The sequence below is a fragment of the Dromiciops gliroides genome, chromosome 1 (genome assembly GCF_019393635.1).
Source record: "Dromiciops gliroides isolate mDroGli1 chromosome 1, mDroGli1.pri, whole genome shotgun sequence".
Classification (NCBI taxonomy): Eukaryota; Metazoa; Chordata; class Mammalia; order Microbiotheria; family Microbiotheriidae; genus Dromiciops; species Dromiciops gliroides.
In genome coordinates this window covers 412,388,361-412,405,646 of record NC_057861.1, presented here as the reverse complement: position 1 = coordinate 412,405,646, position 17,286 = coordinate 412,388,361, and the positions used below count along the sequence as shown (strand labels likewise).

The 17,286-nt window shown below is 36.1% G+C and overlaps 1 protein-coding gene across 2 annotated transcripts in view; it reads right to left on the bottom strand.

The window, feature by feature from the left end:
* The window catches only part of C6 (complement C6), a 79,673-nt gene extending 63,777 nt beyond the window's left edge, over nt 1–15,896 (bottom strand). For both annotated transcript variants that reach the window (XM_043976189.1, XM_043976190.1), the window contains exons 1-3: nt 15,740–15,896; nt 6,887–7,049; nt 1,285–1,441 (exon numbers count right to left, since the gene is read on the bottom strand). In XM_043976189.1, coding sequence (XP_043832124.1) covers nt 1,285–1,441; nt 6,887–7,029 — 300 coding nt within the window. In that variant the 5' untranslated portion in view covers nt 7,030–7,049; nt 15,740–15,896. The remainder of the gene's footprint in view (nt 1–1,284; nt 1,442–6,886; nt 7,050–15,739) is intronic.
* Nucleotides 15,897–17,286: the final 1,390 nt, after the last annotated feature.

The window sequence follows — 17,286 nt, the reverse complement described above, 5'->3', positions numbered from 1 at the left end:
TGGGTCATCATATCATCTACAAAGAATGTAGCTTATTTCTTCTTTACCTATACTTATTGTTCTCCCCCCATTGTATGGATATAGCTAAAAATTCCTGAACTATGGCAAATGATAGTGGTGGTAATAGATACCTTTGCCTAATCCTTGGTCTTATTGGAAAGGTTTATGGTCTTTGCTTATTAAATTGAATATTGACTCTGGGCTTTAACTAGATACTAATAATGACCAGATTAAGGAAAGATCCATTTATTCCTGTGCTCTCTAGTGTTCTTGTCTTAACATATATGGATATTGGACTTTGTTAAAAGCTTTTGCAGCATCTATTGATATAATTATATAGTTGTAATTTTTATTATTATATTCTATTATGTTTATTATTTTCCTTATATTGAACCATTCCTGTATAACTTTTATAAATACAACCTGATTGTAGTGTAGAACCTTTTAATCATGTTATTATAGCCTCTTTACTAATATTTCATTTAAGTATTTTAAAATATTTAACAAATATTTACCTATTTTAAAATATTTAACAAATATTTTTGTGTTGCTGTTCATTAAGAGCATTGGTCTATGGTTTTCTTTCTCTGCTTTGTCTCCTATGGCTTATGCATAGCAAATTTGTATTATAGAGGGAGTTTGGAATGATTTCTTCTTTTTTATTTTTGTAAACACTATATACTATTGGAGTTAATTGTTCTTTATATGTTTCCTCTAAAACTGCTTAGTTCATTATCTATGGGGGGCAGCTAGGTGACACAGTGGATAAAGCACTGGCCCTGGATTTAGGAGGACTTGAGTTCAAATCCAGCCTTAGACACTTGACACTTACTAGTTGTATGACCCTGGGAAAATCACTTAACCCTCATTGCCCAGCAAAAAAGAAAAAAAAAAGTATGCCATTACCTATGGTACCTTTAAGTATATTATAACTTCCCTAATTATCTCTTTTATTTATATTTTCTGTTGCCTTGTTCAAAACCATGATCGCTATCCTTGTGTTTTGGGGTTTTTTTTTAGTTCATAAAAGCATAATAGATTTTTACTACACCTCCTATTTTAACTACCTAAATCTTTATGTTTCAAATGTAAGCAATTCACCTAACTTCTCTGGGTCTTAGTTTCTTTGTCTGTAAAATCAAGGGGTTAGACTCAATGGCCTTTAAAATCATTTCCTCTCAAAGTCTGTAATCCTGTTCCTTTTTAAATCATTTATTGTCTTAATAATTTTCAATGATTTGGCTTCCCTGAGAGAGTCATCTTTGCTACACCATCTTCACATACCTGTTTTTTAACACAAGGGTCACATTCAGACCATGGTCCAAAGTCACTCAGCAGGCAGTTGATGGGACACATTTGCTGGTTGCAGGCCCTGGATTCCCACTTTGAACATAGTCTATCACAGTAGTTTTCTTCATAATATTTATCTTGTACTATTTGCCTGCAACCAGAAAATGACAATAATAGCTCTACTTAGGCTGAGTCCATTCACTGGGATATCATCTCTTGGAAATCATAAATGAAATGAACAACAATTAACTCTTTTATCTCATGTAGTTTTCATTTAAGATTTCTTGAAACATAACTCTGAAAAACCAGGTTCTAATAAAGTCCATTAGGATTTAAATGGAGCAACTTGACTATGCCTTTAAACCCAAATCACTCTAGCTCTCATTGATTGGTCAATAATAGATCTAAGTTCAAGCCTCACTTGCTCATTGTTTGGGTTTTGAAGGATTAGAGTGAGAGTAAATAGCAAGTGGTTTTTTTTTTCTGGCCTGAAACTCTGAGTTTCTTCCCCTCCCAAACTGATTCTTTGTGAAGGCAAACTAGGCCATCTTTTGCCTCCAATCTAATCTAGCCTTTAAATACTGAATGGGTGTTGCCTCAGACAGACTGAGACCTGGAAAAGATGTATCTTAAAAAGACCCAAGGTCTCCCACTGCATCAGGAGCCATTGCCAGTTGTCCTGGCCTATGTTTTGCCACTGGACTCTGATGATTCTGGAAGAAAGAATGAGGCTGATGATGTTGCACAGCTCTGTGTCACTCAAATATCATTCACTTGCAAGTGAAGACATTACCTTCCTGATGTCATCGGTCCTGTTCAAGAATGGAGGATGAACAACAACAATCTTGTGGAGGAGATGGTAATCAAGTCACATTGCTGTTAGGTAAAAGGGAAATATATTGTGGGGAGGGGAATAAGATAGAATGGGTCCCATAGCCACCTTCTTAAACAATGGCATTTCTATAGAGGAGTTGGGAGGAAAATGATAGAACAAATTAAATGGAAAGTTAGGGTATCCTCTTAGATTGTAAAAGACCTACAGGTACCACTTGTCAAGAGAATGGTGTCTGAATGTTAGTGGACATTTTTGATCTAGAATTCAGAAGTTTATGATTTCCAGTTTCCTGAGGAATTAATTTGTAACCTTAGGCAGGAGGGTGGGAGGGGGTCTTCCTTAAGCTGTATCTCAGTTTCCTTACATAGGAAAGGAGCATAAAAGCACTAATCTGCCTGATTATAATACTTATGCATTGTATTAGTTAAGTTCTTGCCATTTTCCAAAATTCTCTCATCTGCAGGTGTTAGGGAACCAATATTCACTTGGAGTCCGAATACCTAGATTTACATCTTGACTCTGCTACTTACTAATTATTAAATCATGAAAAGGCCATTTAATTTTTCTGAATTTTAAATATATCATTGATAAAGTGAGAATAATAATGCTGCACCATTACCCTCACAGGATTAAAAATGTTTATTAAGCACATTTGGGTTGCAGAATTCTGTTCTAGTTATTGGAGAAGAGACAAAGTCTAGATGATTCATGGTTTCTGCCCTCATGTTGCTTATCATGTAAGAGAATAAGACATAAATATAGCAATAATTCACAAATATAAGAAATAAAATTATATTACAAATAAATTAGAGAGGTACAATGTGGAGTATCAGCCAAGCTAGCAAAAAGGATTTGTTAAATGACTACTAAATGCCAGGTACTATGTTAAAATACAATGACAAAACCTAAACAATATCTTTTTTCAATGAATTTATATTCTAATTAAGTAGACAATATGTATATCTATAGGTATAATAAAACACATCCAAAAATAATAGGTAGCATTTATATAGTACTTACTAGGGTATAGGTGGTTAAATAAGTCTTTGGGCATAACTCCAGATTACTCTCTAAAATGGATGGATCATTTTGCAATTCCACCAACAATGAATCAGTGACCCAACTTTTTTCATATCCTCACTTTCTCCTACCATTTTAGCTAATCTAGTAGGTGAAAATTATATCCCCAGGGCAGCTAGGTGGCCCAGTGGATAAAGCACCAGCCCTGGAGTCAGGAGGACCTGAGTTCAAATCTGACCTCAGACACTTGACACTTACTAGCTATGTGACCCTGGGCAAGTCACTTAACCCCCATTGCCCCACAAAAAAGGAAGAAGGAAATGACATCCCAAGGTTGTTTTAATCTGTGTTTCCCTAACCAGTAATGATTTATATGACTATAAATTGTTTTAAAATCTTCATTGGAAAACTGTCTATTGATATCCTTTGACCATTTATCAATTGAGGAGTGACATATTCTTACAGATTTATATTTTTATAAATATAATATATATACATATATTTATATATTTACAGTTCTTCATATATTTTAGATAGGAGACCTTTATCTGATAAACTGTCTATAAACATTTCCCCCAAATTTTCTGTTTTCCTTCTAATCTTGGCTAATTTTATTTTATTTGTACAAACCCTTTTCAATTTAATGTAATCAGAATTATCCATTTTACACCACTTTGCTCTCCATCTCTTGTTGAATTGTAAATTATTCATCTACCCATAAGTCTGATAAATAATATGTTCCATGTTCTTCTAATTTTCTTGTAAAATATCTCTTTATATCTAGATCATGTATGTATTTTGACCTTATCTTGGTAAATGTTGTGAGATATTGGTCCATGCCCAGTTTCTGCCATACTGCTTTCCAGTTTCCTCAACAATTTTTTACCAAATAATGAATTCTTATCCCCAAAACTTAAGTCCTTATACTTGTCTAACATAAGGTTATCATGTTTACTTGCTGCTGTAAATTTTAAGTCTAAACTATTCCCTTGATCTACTTTTAAAAATTTCTTAGCCAGTACCAGATAGATATCATACCATACCATATCATACCATATCATAACATAACAGAATATAGTTTAAGATCTGGTACTGTTAAACTTCCTTTGTTTATACTTTTTTCATTATTTCTTTAATGTTCTTGACTTTTTTTCTAACTGAATTTTGTTATCTTTTCTAATTCAGTAAAATAATTTTTGGTAATTTGATTGAGATAGCCTTGACTATATAACAGCTTGGGTAAAATTGCCATTTTTATTATATTGGCCCTACCAACCATGAACAACTAATATCTCTCCAATTATTTAAATCTGATTTCATTTGTATAAAATGTTTTGTTTTATAAAAAAAAATCATCTTGTTTATATATTCCCGTGTTTGTTTCAGCAGGTGTATGTATTCCCAGTATTTTATACTATATAGAGTTATTTTAAGTGAGGTATTTTTTTTCTTACTATGTCTTCTTGTAGAGTTTTGTTTGTGATACATAGGAATGCTGATAATTCATGTGGATTTCTTTTATATCATGCTACTTTGCTAAAATTATTCATTATTTTAACTAACTTTTTAATTGAATCTTTAGGATTTTCCAAGAATGTATCTTCTGCAAAAAGAGATAGTTTTATCACCTCATTCCATTTTCAGATTCATTCAAGTTCTTTTTCTTTTCTTATTGCTATTGCTAGGATTTCCAATATAATATGGAATAATATTGGTGACAACGGACATTCTTGTTTCACACCTGATATTACTGGGAAGTCCTCTTGTTTATCCCCATCACAAATAATACTTACTGATGGTTTTAGGTAAATATATTTTTTATCAATTTAAGGAAAAATCCATTTGTACCAATACTTTCAAGTGTTTTAATAGAAATGACTTAAACTTTATCAAAAGCTTCCTCTGCATCTATTGATATAATCATATGATTTTTAAACTTTTATTATTGATGTAATCAATTATGTTAAGTTTTCCTTATGTTAAACCATACTTGATCATAATGTATAATCTTTGTAATATATTATTATAATCTTTTAGCTAGTGTTTTATTTAGGATTTTTGTATCCATATTCATTAATGAAATTGGTCTATTATTTTCTTTTTCTGTTCTTATTCTTCCTGGTTTAGGTATTAGTATCATATTTGTTTCAAAAGGAGTTTGGTAGATACAAGGTAAATTTTAAGGAGAATCCCTGCAGAAAGTTGCACTTGGGCTGATTTGAGAAGGAAACCAAGAGTTCTGAGAGGAGGAGCTGAGGAGGGAGAGCATTTCAGGCATAGGAGATAGCTAGTGCAACGGTATGGAGATGGGAGATGGAGAATCAATCATGAAGAATGGCAAATATTTGCCATAACCATTATGACTAAATGATAGAAAACACATAGGAGAGTAATGTGTAAGAAGGCTGAAAAGGTAAGATTGTGAATATATGTGAATGTCAAGTAGAGACGTTTATATTTAATCCTCTAGGTAATAGGGAGCTACTAGAATCTATCAAGGGTAGCTAGGTGGTGCAGTGGCTAGAGCACTGGGCTTGAAACCGGGAAGACTCTTTTTCCTGAGTTCAAACCCAGCCTCAGACACTTGCTAGCTCTCTGACCCTGGGAAAATCATGTAACCCTGTTAGCCTTAGTTCTTCATCTGTCAAATGAGCTGGAGAAGGAAATGGCAAACCACTCCAGTAGTTTTGCTAAGAAAACCCCAATTGGGTCACAAATAGTTGAACATGAGTGAAACAACTAAACAAACAAGCAAAGAGTCTATTGGGTAAAGGGATGGTATGGTCAAACCTGCACTTTAGGGGTTGAAGGAGTAGGTAGGAATTCATTTGAGGAATGGGAGGGAGGAGAGTTGTCATCTCAGTACTGTTTAGAAACAGATATGGAGGATATTATAATTTATTGATTCTCAGTACAGCCCTGTAATGTAGGTAGACTAGTATTTCTATTGTGTACATGGTAGAGGGAACTGGAATTCAGACAGATTAAAACCCTTGCAGGTGATTAAGAGCTCATTTCTTTTCATCTCAGGCTTGGCAGCACTGTACACTGTTTCAGAGAGCTACTTGCAAGTAGGGCCATGTAAATTGGAAGTGCTCTCCCCTCCTCAAGTAACTGAGGGCTTGGTCAATGAGGCTTTCACCATTTCAGACCATTAAGACACAATTTAGAAACTTATTGTTCCAAAATTCTTAAGTTATTACTAGTAAATGTCAAATAGGAAATAGGTTAAAATTCTCAGGACTGTAAGAGATGTTAAATAATAAAGTTCTAGGGACTTCAAAGCTATAAACCAAAGAATACTCCCCCAAGATAATTAGGAGAGCTGCATATTAGTTTTTGACTGTCACCAGTTTGCTGTGGGACCTAGGGAAAAATCATTTCATCTCTATTGACCTCACTTTCCTCATCTGTAAAATGAAATGCTTGGATTAGATAATTTCAAAAGTCCCTAATAATAATAATATGCAATAAATCCATTTGCTTTGGGAATGCTTTTTAAGGATAGTAAAACAGTAAAGTTAATCTTATCCCTAGGTTATACAGTGCCTTATACATAGGAGGCATTTAATAAATATTGAATTGAATTGAATCAATGAATGAGCTTTTATGGAGAGCATTCATTTTGTGGGTGCCTCATCCTTCCTATTTCCCTTGTCACTCAGTGGAATTTCTGATTATTGGCTTCAGTTTTCATGGACTCTCAAAGGAAGAGGAAGTAGTCAAATAGGTCATACCCACCTCACTCTGCTCTGGGTTCCATGATTGCAGGAACTTGAACAGCTAGACCATGGCGTCCATGGGTACCGTTCACAGTAACAGGCCTGGCTCCCACCAATCAGGGTACTCAGCAGGATAGAGTACAATAAGATGTTCTGGTCCATACTCCAGGAGTTTTCACCTCCTGACATTGGATAACATAATAAAGTGAACAGTCATCAGTCAACTATCATTTATTAAGTAACTACTATGTGCCAGTAACTACAAAAAGCACTGGAAATATTCCCATTTTACAGATGAGGAATTTGAAACACAGACTGGTTAAATAATAGTAATAATGACATCTAAAACACTCACTATGTACCAGACACTGGGCTAAGCACTTTACAATTATTATCTCATTTGATCCTCATAACAACCTTGGGAGATAGGTTCTATTATTATCTGCATTTTATAGAAGAGGAAACTGAAGCAAACAAGGCTATTGACTTGTCCAGCTAGCACACAACTAGCAAGTATCTGTGGCCAGATTTGAACTGAGGTCTTCCATCAAGTCTCCAGGCCCAGAGCTCTAGCGACTGTACCATCTAGCTACCTTCCCATCTTACTTGCAGTCGAGACTTTCAATATATGTTGTCTGCCCCATTAAAATGTGAGCTATTTGAGAAGGGGACTGCCTTACTTTTCTATTTGTATCCCCACAGTGCTTTGCACATACTAAGTGCTTAATAAATCCATTTTCATTCACTCATTCTCAGAGTCACAGACCAGATGTGATCCTAGGAGGCTGCTAATTGATCTCCTCCAGGGAAGCTAACACCCACACAATCACTACATTATATTTTTGAAGCTCTCAGAGCAGGACATTTTCATATATACCACATCAACTAGTTATAAGGCTTTTGGTCTGAACTATCCAGCATTAATAGGCATTATCAGGAGTGGCAAAAGTTACTGATCCTCTGAACTTCATGGGATAAACTACAAGGCTTGTGAAACTTTTGTGCCTTTTTTTGTTCTTTTATAAATACTTGAGGTTAGGTGACCCCAAGTACAACTGTGTAGGTTTGGTTACTCCATATTTTGTGCAAATCATGGAGGGAGGAGTAGAGATTACTACCCTTTGGAACATGTCTCTTATTTACCACTCTGCCTATGATCTTAGCACAATGAGAATTGACTCATTCTATTTGGCAGAGGTATTATCACAGCATTTAGAGCCAAGAGAGACCTTAGGAAGCTAATCCAATGCCCTCATCTTAAAGATGAGTAAACAGAAGCCCATAGAAATGCCCCATGTAATATAACTAGCAAGTTATATGATTAAAATTCAAACCCAGGTCCCCTCATAACAAATTGAGCACATTTTCCACTGTGCCAATATTAAGAGAGAACCCAATATTAACTCACATTACTCCACATTATAAAGAGAGATTGGGGGCAGCTAGGGGGCACAGTGGACAGAGCACTGGCCCTGGATTCAGGAGCACCTGAGTTCAAATCCATTTAGTAGCTGCGTGGCCCTGGGCAAGTCACTTAACCCTCATTGCTCTACCAAAAAAAAAAAAGAGAGAGATTGGGAATAAAATTATCCCTTACACATCACAGGGGTCAGCAGCAAGGTGCCCCCATGGTCTGGAAAATCCATAGAAAATATTTTGGCCCTCCATTTGTGCCAGAGAAGAAGTCTGAATTATTATGGTATTAAAAGATAAAATATGTTGATATTATATAATGCTATACATATATTTTATGCACTAGTGAGTTTATAAACTATTTCTGTGTCATCTGCTGGCCTTCCTGTGTCATCTGCAGCCTCTGCAAAACTCCCTGCTAAATCCCCATTTAATTTCTTATGCCTACCCTGCTATATCAAAACCATGATGGGGAAAGTTGTATTGGGGAAGGGATCACTGTCTATGGGCATTCAAATCCCTTTTCCATATGAAACAATGACTCAGTTTCTTCATCTATGAAAAGAGGGATTTAGACTAGATGATATCTGTGGTCCCTTCCCACTCTAGAACTAATGATCTGATGGAGCTATGACTGAAACAACATGAGCCTCTGCATCATTTGCTGGTAATAGAACATTTAGAATTCTTACACTGGTCCAGTGTGTCTGAAGGCAAGGGCATCCTTGAGATAATTTCTCATTGCACTTACAGATATCATAGTTAATCTAAAATGTAAAGCTTTTTATAATGTGTCATAGAATTGGATTGTTGCCTTATCAACTGCTAAATATTTGTGCCATTTGGCTGTTATTTCTATCTATTCTACAAAATAGATTTTCCAGCAAAAGCTGTATTTCAAGGATGAGTAATAGTTTGTAGAGGGAACATGACCCCATTGATAGAATGCATGGGAGGAAGACCTAGGTTCAAATTCCACTTGTGATATTGTAACAATTGGAATGACACCACCTGCTGGAGAGTTACTGTAGGAAAGCTGCACCATGAGGAGAAGGCATCTGAGGGCAAGCCATGAGGCCTTTCCTTGGCGTCAGGAAGTGACGTTTGCTCATGGGTACTGTCAATCAAGGCTACCAGCCAATTAGCTTGGAGATGTGTGTGCATGTGGATGGGATGTTACCAGTTTCACAGGAGGCTTGTGGGATGAAGAAGGGGTAGTTCTCTTTTTTTGGTCAGGACTCTCATGGAGAGTGGAGCAGAAATGCGGGCTTCCTGAGATAGACAGCTAAATCTAGGCCCCTTTCTCTCTCTCTCTTCACCAAATTCTTATTCTCCTTAATAAATGCTTAAAAGTCTAAACTCTTGCTAAAGTTTCTAATTTAATGGCGACCACTCATTAGATATTTTAGACAGTATAGCTAGAATTTTAGCCCCTTATAATATATACTAGCTACCATTATCTCTCTTAATCTCAACTTCATTGGCAAAAATAGGAATAATGAAGCCTGTGGTAACTATTACCCAAAGCCAATAATTATGAGGCTCAAATGAGATGATGCACAAAAAGTCCTTTATAAATCTTAAAGTTCTGTGTGTATGTACATATACACATATAGCTTTAATACATATGATATATTATTATATCATATGTTACATATCTGTAGAGTTATATAATGGAAGATTCTATTTTTCTGTGACATGATCAGTTTGCTACTGGTTAGTTTATTGTAGCATCTGTTAAAATGTTATCTCTTAGATGGTAGTTTACTTATCTCTTGTCTTTGCATTTTCAGTGATTGGCCCTGTGCCTGGTGCATAATAAGAAGAGAGGCTTATTGGTTGATTTCACAGATATAGACTAAACCTGTGATTTTGTTGATATAGATACCTCTTAGATGAAGAAAGTACCACCACTTTCTCTACAAATTATAGCCTTAGACTGTTGCCTAGTAGAACACTAAAAGGGTAAGTGACTTTCCCAGGGTCACACAGACAATATGCATCTGAGGTGGAATTTGAACTCAGATCCTTCTGGGTACAAGGCTGCCTATCTACTTACTATGACATGCTGCCTCTCCTAATTGGCTCCATATATAACTATATGAAGATGACAAAAAGGATTTTAGTTGTTGTTCAGTTGTTTCAGGCATGTCTGACTCTTTGTGACCTCATTTGTTGTTGTTGTTGTTGTTGTTGGTTTTTGGCAAAGATACTTGAGTGTCTTGCCTTTTCCTTCTCTAGCTCATTTGACAGAGGAGGAATTGAGTCAAACAGGGCTAAGTGACTTACCTAGGGACACACACTTAATAAATGCCTTAGTAAGAGGTTAGATTTGAAACCAGGAAGATGAATCTTCATGACTGCAGGATTTATCCAGATCTTAATTTATGCTAAGTCCTGTGCTAAATGCTTTAGATAAAAATGTAAAAGTAATGAAAGTTTCTGACCTCAAAGAGTTTACATTTTAACAAGGGAGATAATATAGAAAGGGGAGAGATGGCCAGAGAGCAGCATTTGGTCTGGAAATTTACAAGGATGGTGATGAGGTTCAAAGAGGGAGTAGACTGACACAACCCATCCAGAAACAATGGTAAGAGTCCATTTGATTACAGTTTGTTTAGGGAAAGAGGAAGACAAAAGTTTATGTAGTTAGGCAAGGCAGTTGGCAAGGGTATAGCAGGAAAACAGTGAGTAAAGGGAAGCATGGTGGCCAGGGCCTTCCTGAAATAGTGGTCCAGGATGAGCAGGGACCAAGTGCAAGATGAAGGCCCTAGGTGGAAGTTTCTCCAGGACAACAAGATGGTTGTTAAGGGGGAGATGACTAAACTATGCTATCAATTCCCCATCAATGCTAACAATCTGTCATCTCTTGCTTCTGTTCTATTCTTCATACCTGAAATCTATTCCTCCACAATTTCGCCTGACAGAATTCTTCTCTTCAAGGTCTAATTTAGTTGTTGTTCAGTCATGCCTGATTCTTCATGACCTTATTTAGAGTTTTCTTGCAAAGATACTATAGTGATATGTCACTTCCTTCTCCAGCTCATTTTACAGAGGAAGAAACTAAAGCAAACAGGGTTAAGTGACTTGCCCACCAAAACACAGCTAGTAAATGTGTGTGTGAGGCTAGATTTCAACTCAGGAAGATGAATCTTTCTGACTCCAGGCCTGGCACTCTATTTACTAGTTGTCTGTAAGGTCTAATTCCTTGGTTACCTTTCCCATGAAACCTTCCTTAATCCTCTGAAATGAAAATGATTTCTTTTTTTAAAATTAATGTTTTTCAATATTTAGAATTTTATTTTCCAAAATTACATGTAAAATACAAATTTTGACATAAATTTTTAAAAACTTTGTGTTCTAAATTTTCTTCCTCTCTCCCTTCCCCACCCCCCAAGAACTCAAGCAATTCAATATAAGCTATACATGAACAGTCATGCAAAACATTTCCACATTAGCCAGGTTGTGAAAGAAAACAGACATAAACAAAACTTCAGATATAGAAACTAACAAAAAATTTCAGATACCATCAGTTCTCTCTTTGTAGATGAATTGTATTTTTCATAAGACCTTCAGACTTGTCTTGGATCATTGCATTGCTGAAAATAATCAAGTCATTCACAGCAGATCATCTTACAATGTTGCTGTTATTTTGTATACAATACATTTCACTTTGTGTCAGCTCGCATAGATCTTTCCAGGTTTTTCTGATAGCATCCTGCTCATCATTTTTTTTATAGTAAACTACATTTATATAGTACTTTACAGAGAGATTTCCTTACAATAAACCCATGAAGTTGATTATTGTAACAACAGTAATAGATAACATTTATATAGTACCTTCTACCTGACAAAGAATGATGAAAGTGATTTCTAACTCAGATTTCTCATAAAATTTTGTTTAGGTCTCTTATTTGTACTTATCATACTTTGCCTGGCATCATACTTATTTTTGTATAATTGTTTATCTCTTCTATTAAATTGTAAATTCCGTTAGGGCAAGAACTGCTGTTTTTTAAATTTTGTATTGTTAGTACCTGGCAGAATTACTTGGCACTTGAGTAGATGTTTGTTAGCTACTATACATATATATGTACATTTCTTTAAGATTTGCAAGGCAGAGTTTTACTTATGTCATTTGATCATCACACAACACTTTGAGGTAGGTGCTACAATTATTTCCTTTCATAGATGAGGAAACTGAGGCAGACAGAAGTTAAGTGATTTGGCCAGGTCCACATAGGTAGTAACTGTCTGCAGCAGGATTTGAATTCAGGTTTCCTTTACTCCAAGTTCAGCACTCCATCCACTATACCTCCTAGCAGCTTCATTATTAAACATTTGATAAATATTTAATTTCATGCATATTTAATTAAATTAAAAATTAATAAATGTTTAAATAAAGAACCTATTATGGGTGTGAGGAGTTTCATTCCCTTGTTATATCTTGTAATTACCTTGTAATGCTACTTGTTAGCCTAGAAATAAGCATATTCCTAAAGGCAATACATGAACACCCCTAAAATGCAACCAAATCTGTTGATGAAAGACCTAATAGGTATATCACTTTGAAAAATACCCCTAAATTATATGCCTGAATAATCTGACCCCTCTGTGGGAGAAAAAGGTCACTACATGGACCTTACTTTCAAGGAGTTTACGATGAATGTGACATGTCTGGCTCCACATAGAAAAGAAGAGAACACATAGTATCAAGTAGAGTAACATTGACTTCTCCACATTCTATTTTCTCCCACTCCCATCCCCTGATTAGACAGCAAGTTGTTAAGGAAATGTGACTATCAAGAAATATCAGGCTATCAGAAATAATAAAGTTTTCCCACTAAGACCTAATAGAATCCCCCAAACACAGAGAAATAGAGCATAAAGGCAAAAGTAACCAGATGCAGTCCAATTCAAGAATTAAGAATAGCTTAGCATGCCTGAAGAATTTCTCCAGACAGGTATTTTCTTTGGTACCTAAATTTTACTAAAGCTAATTATTAATTAGTTATTCAATTAATAAATACCTTAAATTGAATCCCTACTACTATTACCATCCCTACCACCACCACTACCACCACAACCACTACTACTACTACTACTACTACTACTACCTAGCTAAGAGTTATATATTTGAAGGGATTTGGAGGGATTTGGGAGAGTGCTCCAAGAAGTCACTGCCTTTTCTCCCCTAGGTATTATATAGTGTTTTACAAATATCTCATTTTATCCTTACTGCAACCCTGGGAGGTAGGTGCTATTATTCTCTCCATTTTGCAGATGAGGAAATAGAATCAGATGGAGGGTAAGTGATTTAATCCAGAGTCACATAGTCAGTCAATATCTAGGGTAGGATTTAAACTCAGGTTTTTCTGACTCCAGATCTAGTCTTCTCTCTACCTCACTACCTAACAGCCTCAAAAGAGATAGCATTTAAACAGAACTTTAAGATCTACCAAGCACTACACAAATGTTAAATCATTTGGTCTTCTCAACAGCCCTGAGAGATACATTCTATTATTTATCATTTTATAATGAGGAAACACATACACACACACATATATGTATATGTATAAGTATATATACATACATAGATATAACACATACACATAGCAAATATATATTAGTAGTAATAATAACACTATTGTTAATAACAACATTTATATAGTGCTTACTATTTGCCAAGTACTGTGCTTTACAGTCATGATCTCATCTGATCCTCACAATAACTCTGGGAGGTAGGTGCTATCATTATCCTCATTTTATGGATGAAGAAATTGAGGCAGAGGTTAAGTGACTTGTCCAGGATCCTACAGCTAGTGAGAGTCTGAGGGAAGATTTGAACTCAAGTCTTCCTGGCTCCATATCTAAGTCTCTATCTACTGAACCATCTGGCTGGTGAGTTTGTATCTTTCTGCCATCCAGGAGTCATGCTACATTTGTGATAAACTTAAGTTGACAGTGTATAAAACAAAATCTAAAATACTAGACTTGTCTTTTTTTTTTGTCTGCCTTCCAAAATGAATTCATTGGGCACAAAGAAAATTATATCTGCCAGTTTGCCTTCCTTCCATTTCCTGTAGGAAAATTAAGAAATGGTCCCTGCTTTCAGGGAGCTTATTATGTACATGCAGAAAAAGCTGATTTTTTAAAAAAGCATCTTCTCAGACTAGTCTTTACATTGTTTGCAGCAACCAAAATAGGAAAATAGGTAATATGAAGCAATCAGTTGCTGTCAGCTTTTGCTAAAAAAAGAAGCAGTCATAAAAAATAAGCATATTTTATGCCAATTATTATGTGAAATTTTCACAGAAAGAAGCCTCACATAATGCTTTTCTTTCCAGTCTGGATATTACCTTTTCCCAGACAATTTGTGAAATACCGAAAATTAATGTCAACTTCAAAATTTCTGGTCTGATGAGGTGCTAATAAAATAGCTAATTAAGACGTGTCTCCTTATATAATGTTTCATTGTTACAAGAGAGGGAAAATGTTTTATGTAGAAATAAAAGATTTTATTAAAACCAAGATCTTTTTTTTCCCCAGCTACAAGTTTTTAATGCTGTGGTTTAGCAAACCATCAAATAGATTTAATTTTTCATTTATTCCGCTCTAACAGGTCTAAACACCTGATTTATCTCAAGTTTCACAGGCACTTCACACACTGGTATATAATGTTTTAGATGTAACAGGCTGATCCCAGGGTAATTCCATCTGAGTTGGAGGAAGGAAGTGGAGATAAGTATAAAACAAAGAAAAAAACCACCTTAGAATATTCAGACTTTTACAGACTTTTACATGTAAATCAACCATTCTACACTCTGCCATTGCAAATTCTCTTGAACTCCTTACAAAACCCTGAAGACAAGTTTTCATGCTACTTCAGCTCTTAAAAATAGTGGAGAAATGGAAACCAATACCATATGTATTTTGAATATATACTCACAGGGCCACAAAGTGGTCCCATTAAGTTGGGATGGAAAGTGGGTTTTAATTGGTCCTGGTCCCTGTGCTACATCTCCCCAGTTCATAAGACTTAGAGCTAGAAGAGAATTTAGATGACTACTAGTTGTAGTCGTTCATTTTACAGCTGAAGAGACTGAGGCCCAAAGAGATTGTCATTTGGCCCAGGTCAGATAATGAGTGAGAGTGAGTCACAGAACCTGAATTTGTACCTGGCTGCCTCCAAATCCGGTTTCTTCTCCATTGTGATAAGATCTTTGGGAGTAGAATCGAGACTTTGTTTTCTTTGGTTTTTCCCTTGGTGATAAGGACCTGGTAAATGTTGTTAAGGATGAAGATGCCAGGTCAAGGCTTTGAGGGAAACCTGGGATTGAGGGATTTGTATGTCTTTAGTTTGTAACCTCAGGTAAATCTGGCACTACAGTTTAAATGTGACCCTTGCACAGTAACATATTTTTAACCATCCTACACCTTAGAAGCCTGAGGAACTTACCTGATATTTTCTCTGTTTTAAGGCAAGTCCTTCTTTTTATTCCATAGGAGTGTCCAACGTGGCAGCTACGGTCAAACCCGTGTCCTCTCCCACAAAAGGTTAGAGGTCTCTTGGTGATCTTATGACTTCTAACATTTCACAGGATCGAAAGTGAAAGAATCCTCAGTGCCCCTCACCTCTAGGCAGAGTTCCGTGTCTGAGAAAACTCTTATGCAATGATCAACATAGCTGTGACTGACTGCTGGTTAATATCCTCTAATGTCATCTCTGGAGGTTCAGTCCTCACCAGGAGGGCTGTCAAAGCAGTCAACTCATGCCCTGCAGCTCTTTAAAATGATCCACTCCAAATGCTGGAGTGACTCTAACCGGTCATGGCACGGTCAGGGATATGGTTCAACTGATGCTTGAATTATTCTCTTTCTGGGAGGCTGTTCTGAGTGAAATGTAATATTATTGCAGAGGTCATGAATAATGATAGCTGACATTAATAGAGCGCTTTGCATACCTCATCCCATTTGATCCTCATAACAATTCTGTGTCATTGTCAGTCTATGAGGATGGTCCAGTAAAAGCATATTTTGTATGGAAATTTGATATAATAAAGGGAGGGGAGTTTGGGAACAATGAGAAATGCAGGGGAAGATGTGGATCCCAAAGGAAGACAAATTGTCCAGAGAAGCATCAAGGAAAGCAGACCCAGTCCCCATCGACTTCTGCAAATTCTCATCTGATCACGTGTCTCTCCGTCTATGTGAATGCTCTCTTGATGGTTATGCAAGGCACAGTTGTGCTTTCAGTAACAGACTCAGACAATTCCACAGGGCATTTATCTGATGGACTTTGTAGTTACAATCAATTGAGAACTATTTGCTGAGCCCACTGTGCTCAAGACCATGGTAACCTTTTCCTTCTGAGCCTTTGAAGAAAAAAATGAATCAGAGGTGGCCTTTTGGCCCTGGGACTCACAGTCAGTCAATAAGTATTTATTAAGAGAGGCATTGTGCTAAGCACTGAGGATTCAAGGAGAGATAAATGACAGTCCCTGCTCTCAAGTTCATAGACTAATGGGAGAAACAATATGAAAGCAACTATGTACAATCAAGATCTAGACAGAATAAATTGGAGAGGGAAGGCACTAGCATTAAGGGGGATCAGGAAACGTTTCTTGTAGAAGGTGGGATTTTGTTGTTCTTGTTTGTCCTTTGTTCTTGGAGAGAATCAATGACTTCAGGAAAGTGGGATTTTAGCTGGGATTTAAAGGAAACAAAGGAAGCCAGGAGGCAGAAATGAAGAAGAGAATTCAAGTTATGGGGGACAGCTGGAGAAAGCATGTGGAATGCCAACACCAGATAAAGACTTGATGGTATCAGGATTTAGATCCAAGCATTTTTTCCCCCTTTCATTATTATCCTTGTAATTTTTTTTGAGGAGGCGGAACATGGCGAATGAAGAAATATGCTTTATATGATTTCATATGTTGTCATTGTTCATCCCTTTTTTTTTTTTGGTGAGGCAGTTGGGGTTAAGTGACTTGTCCAGGATCACAC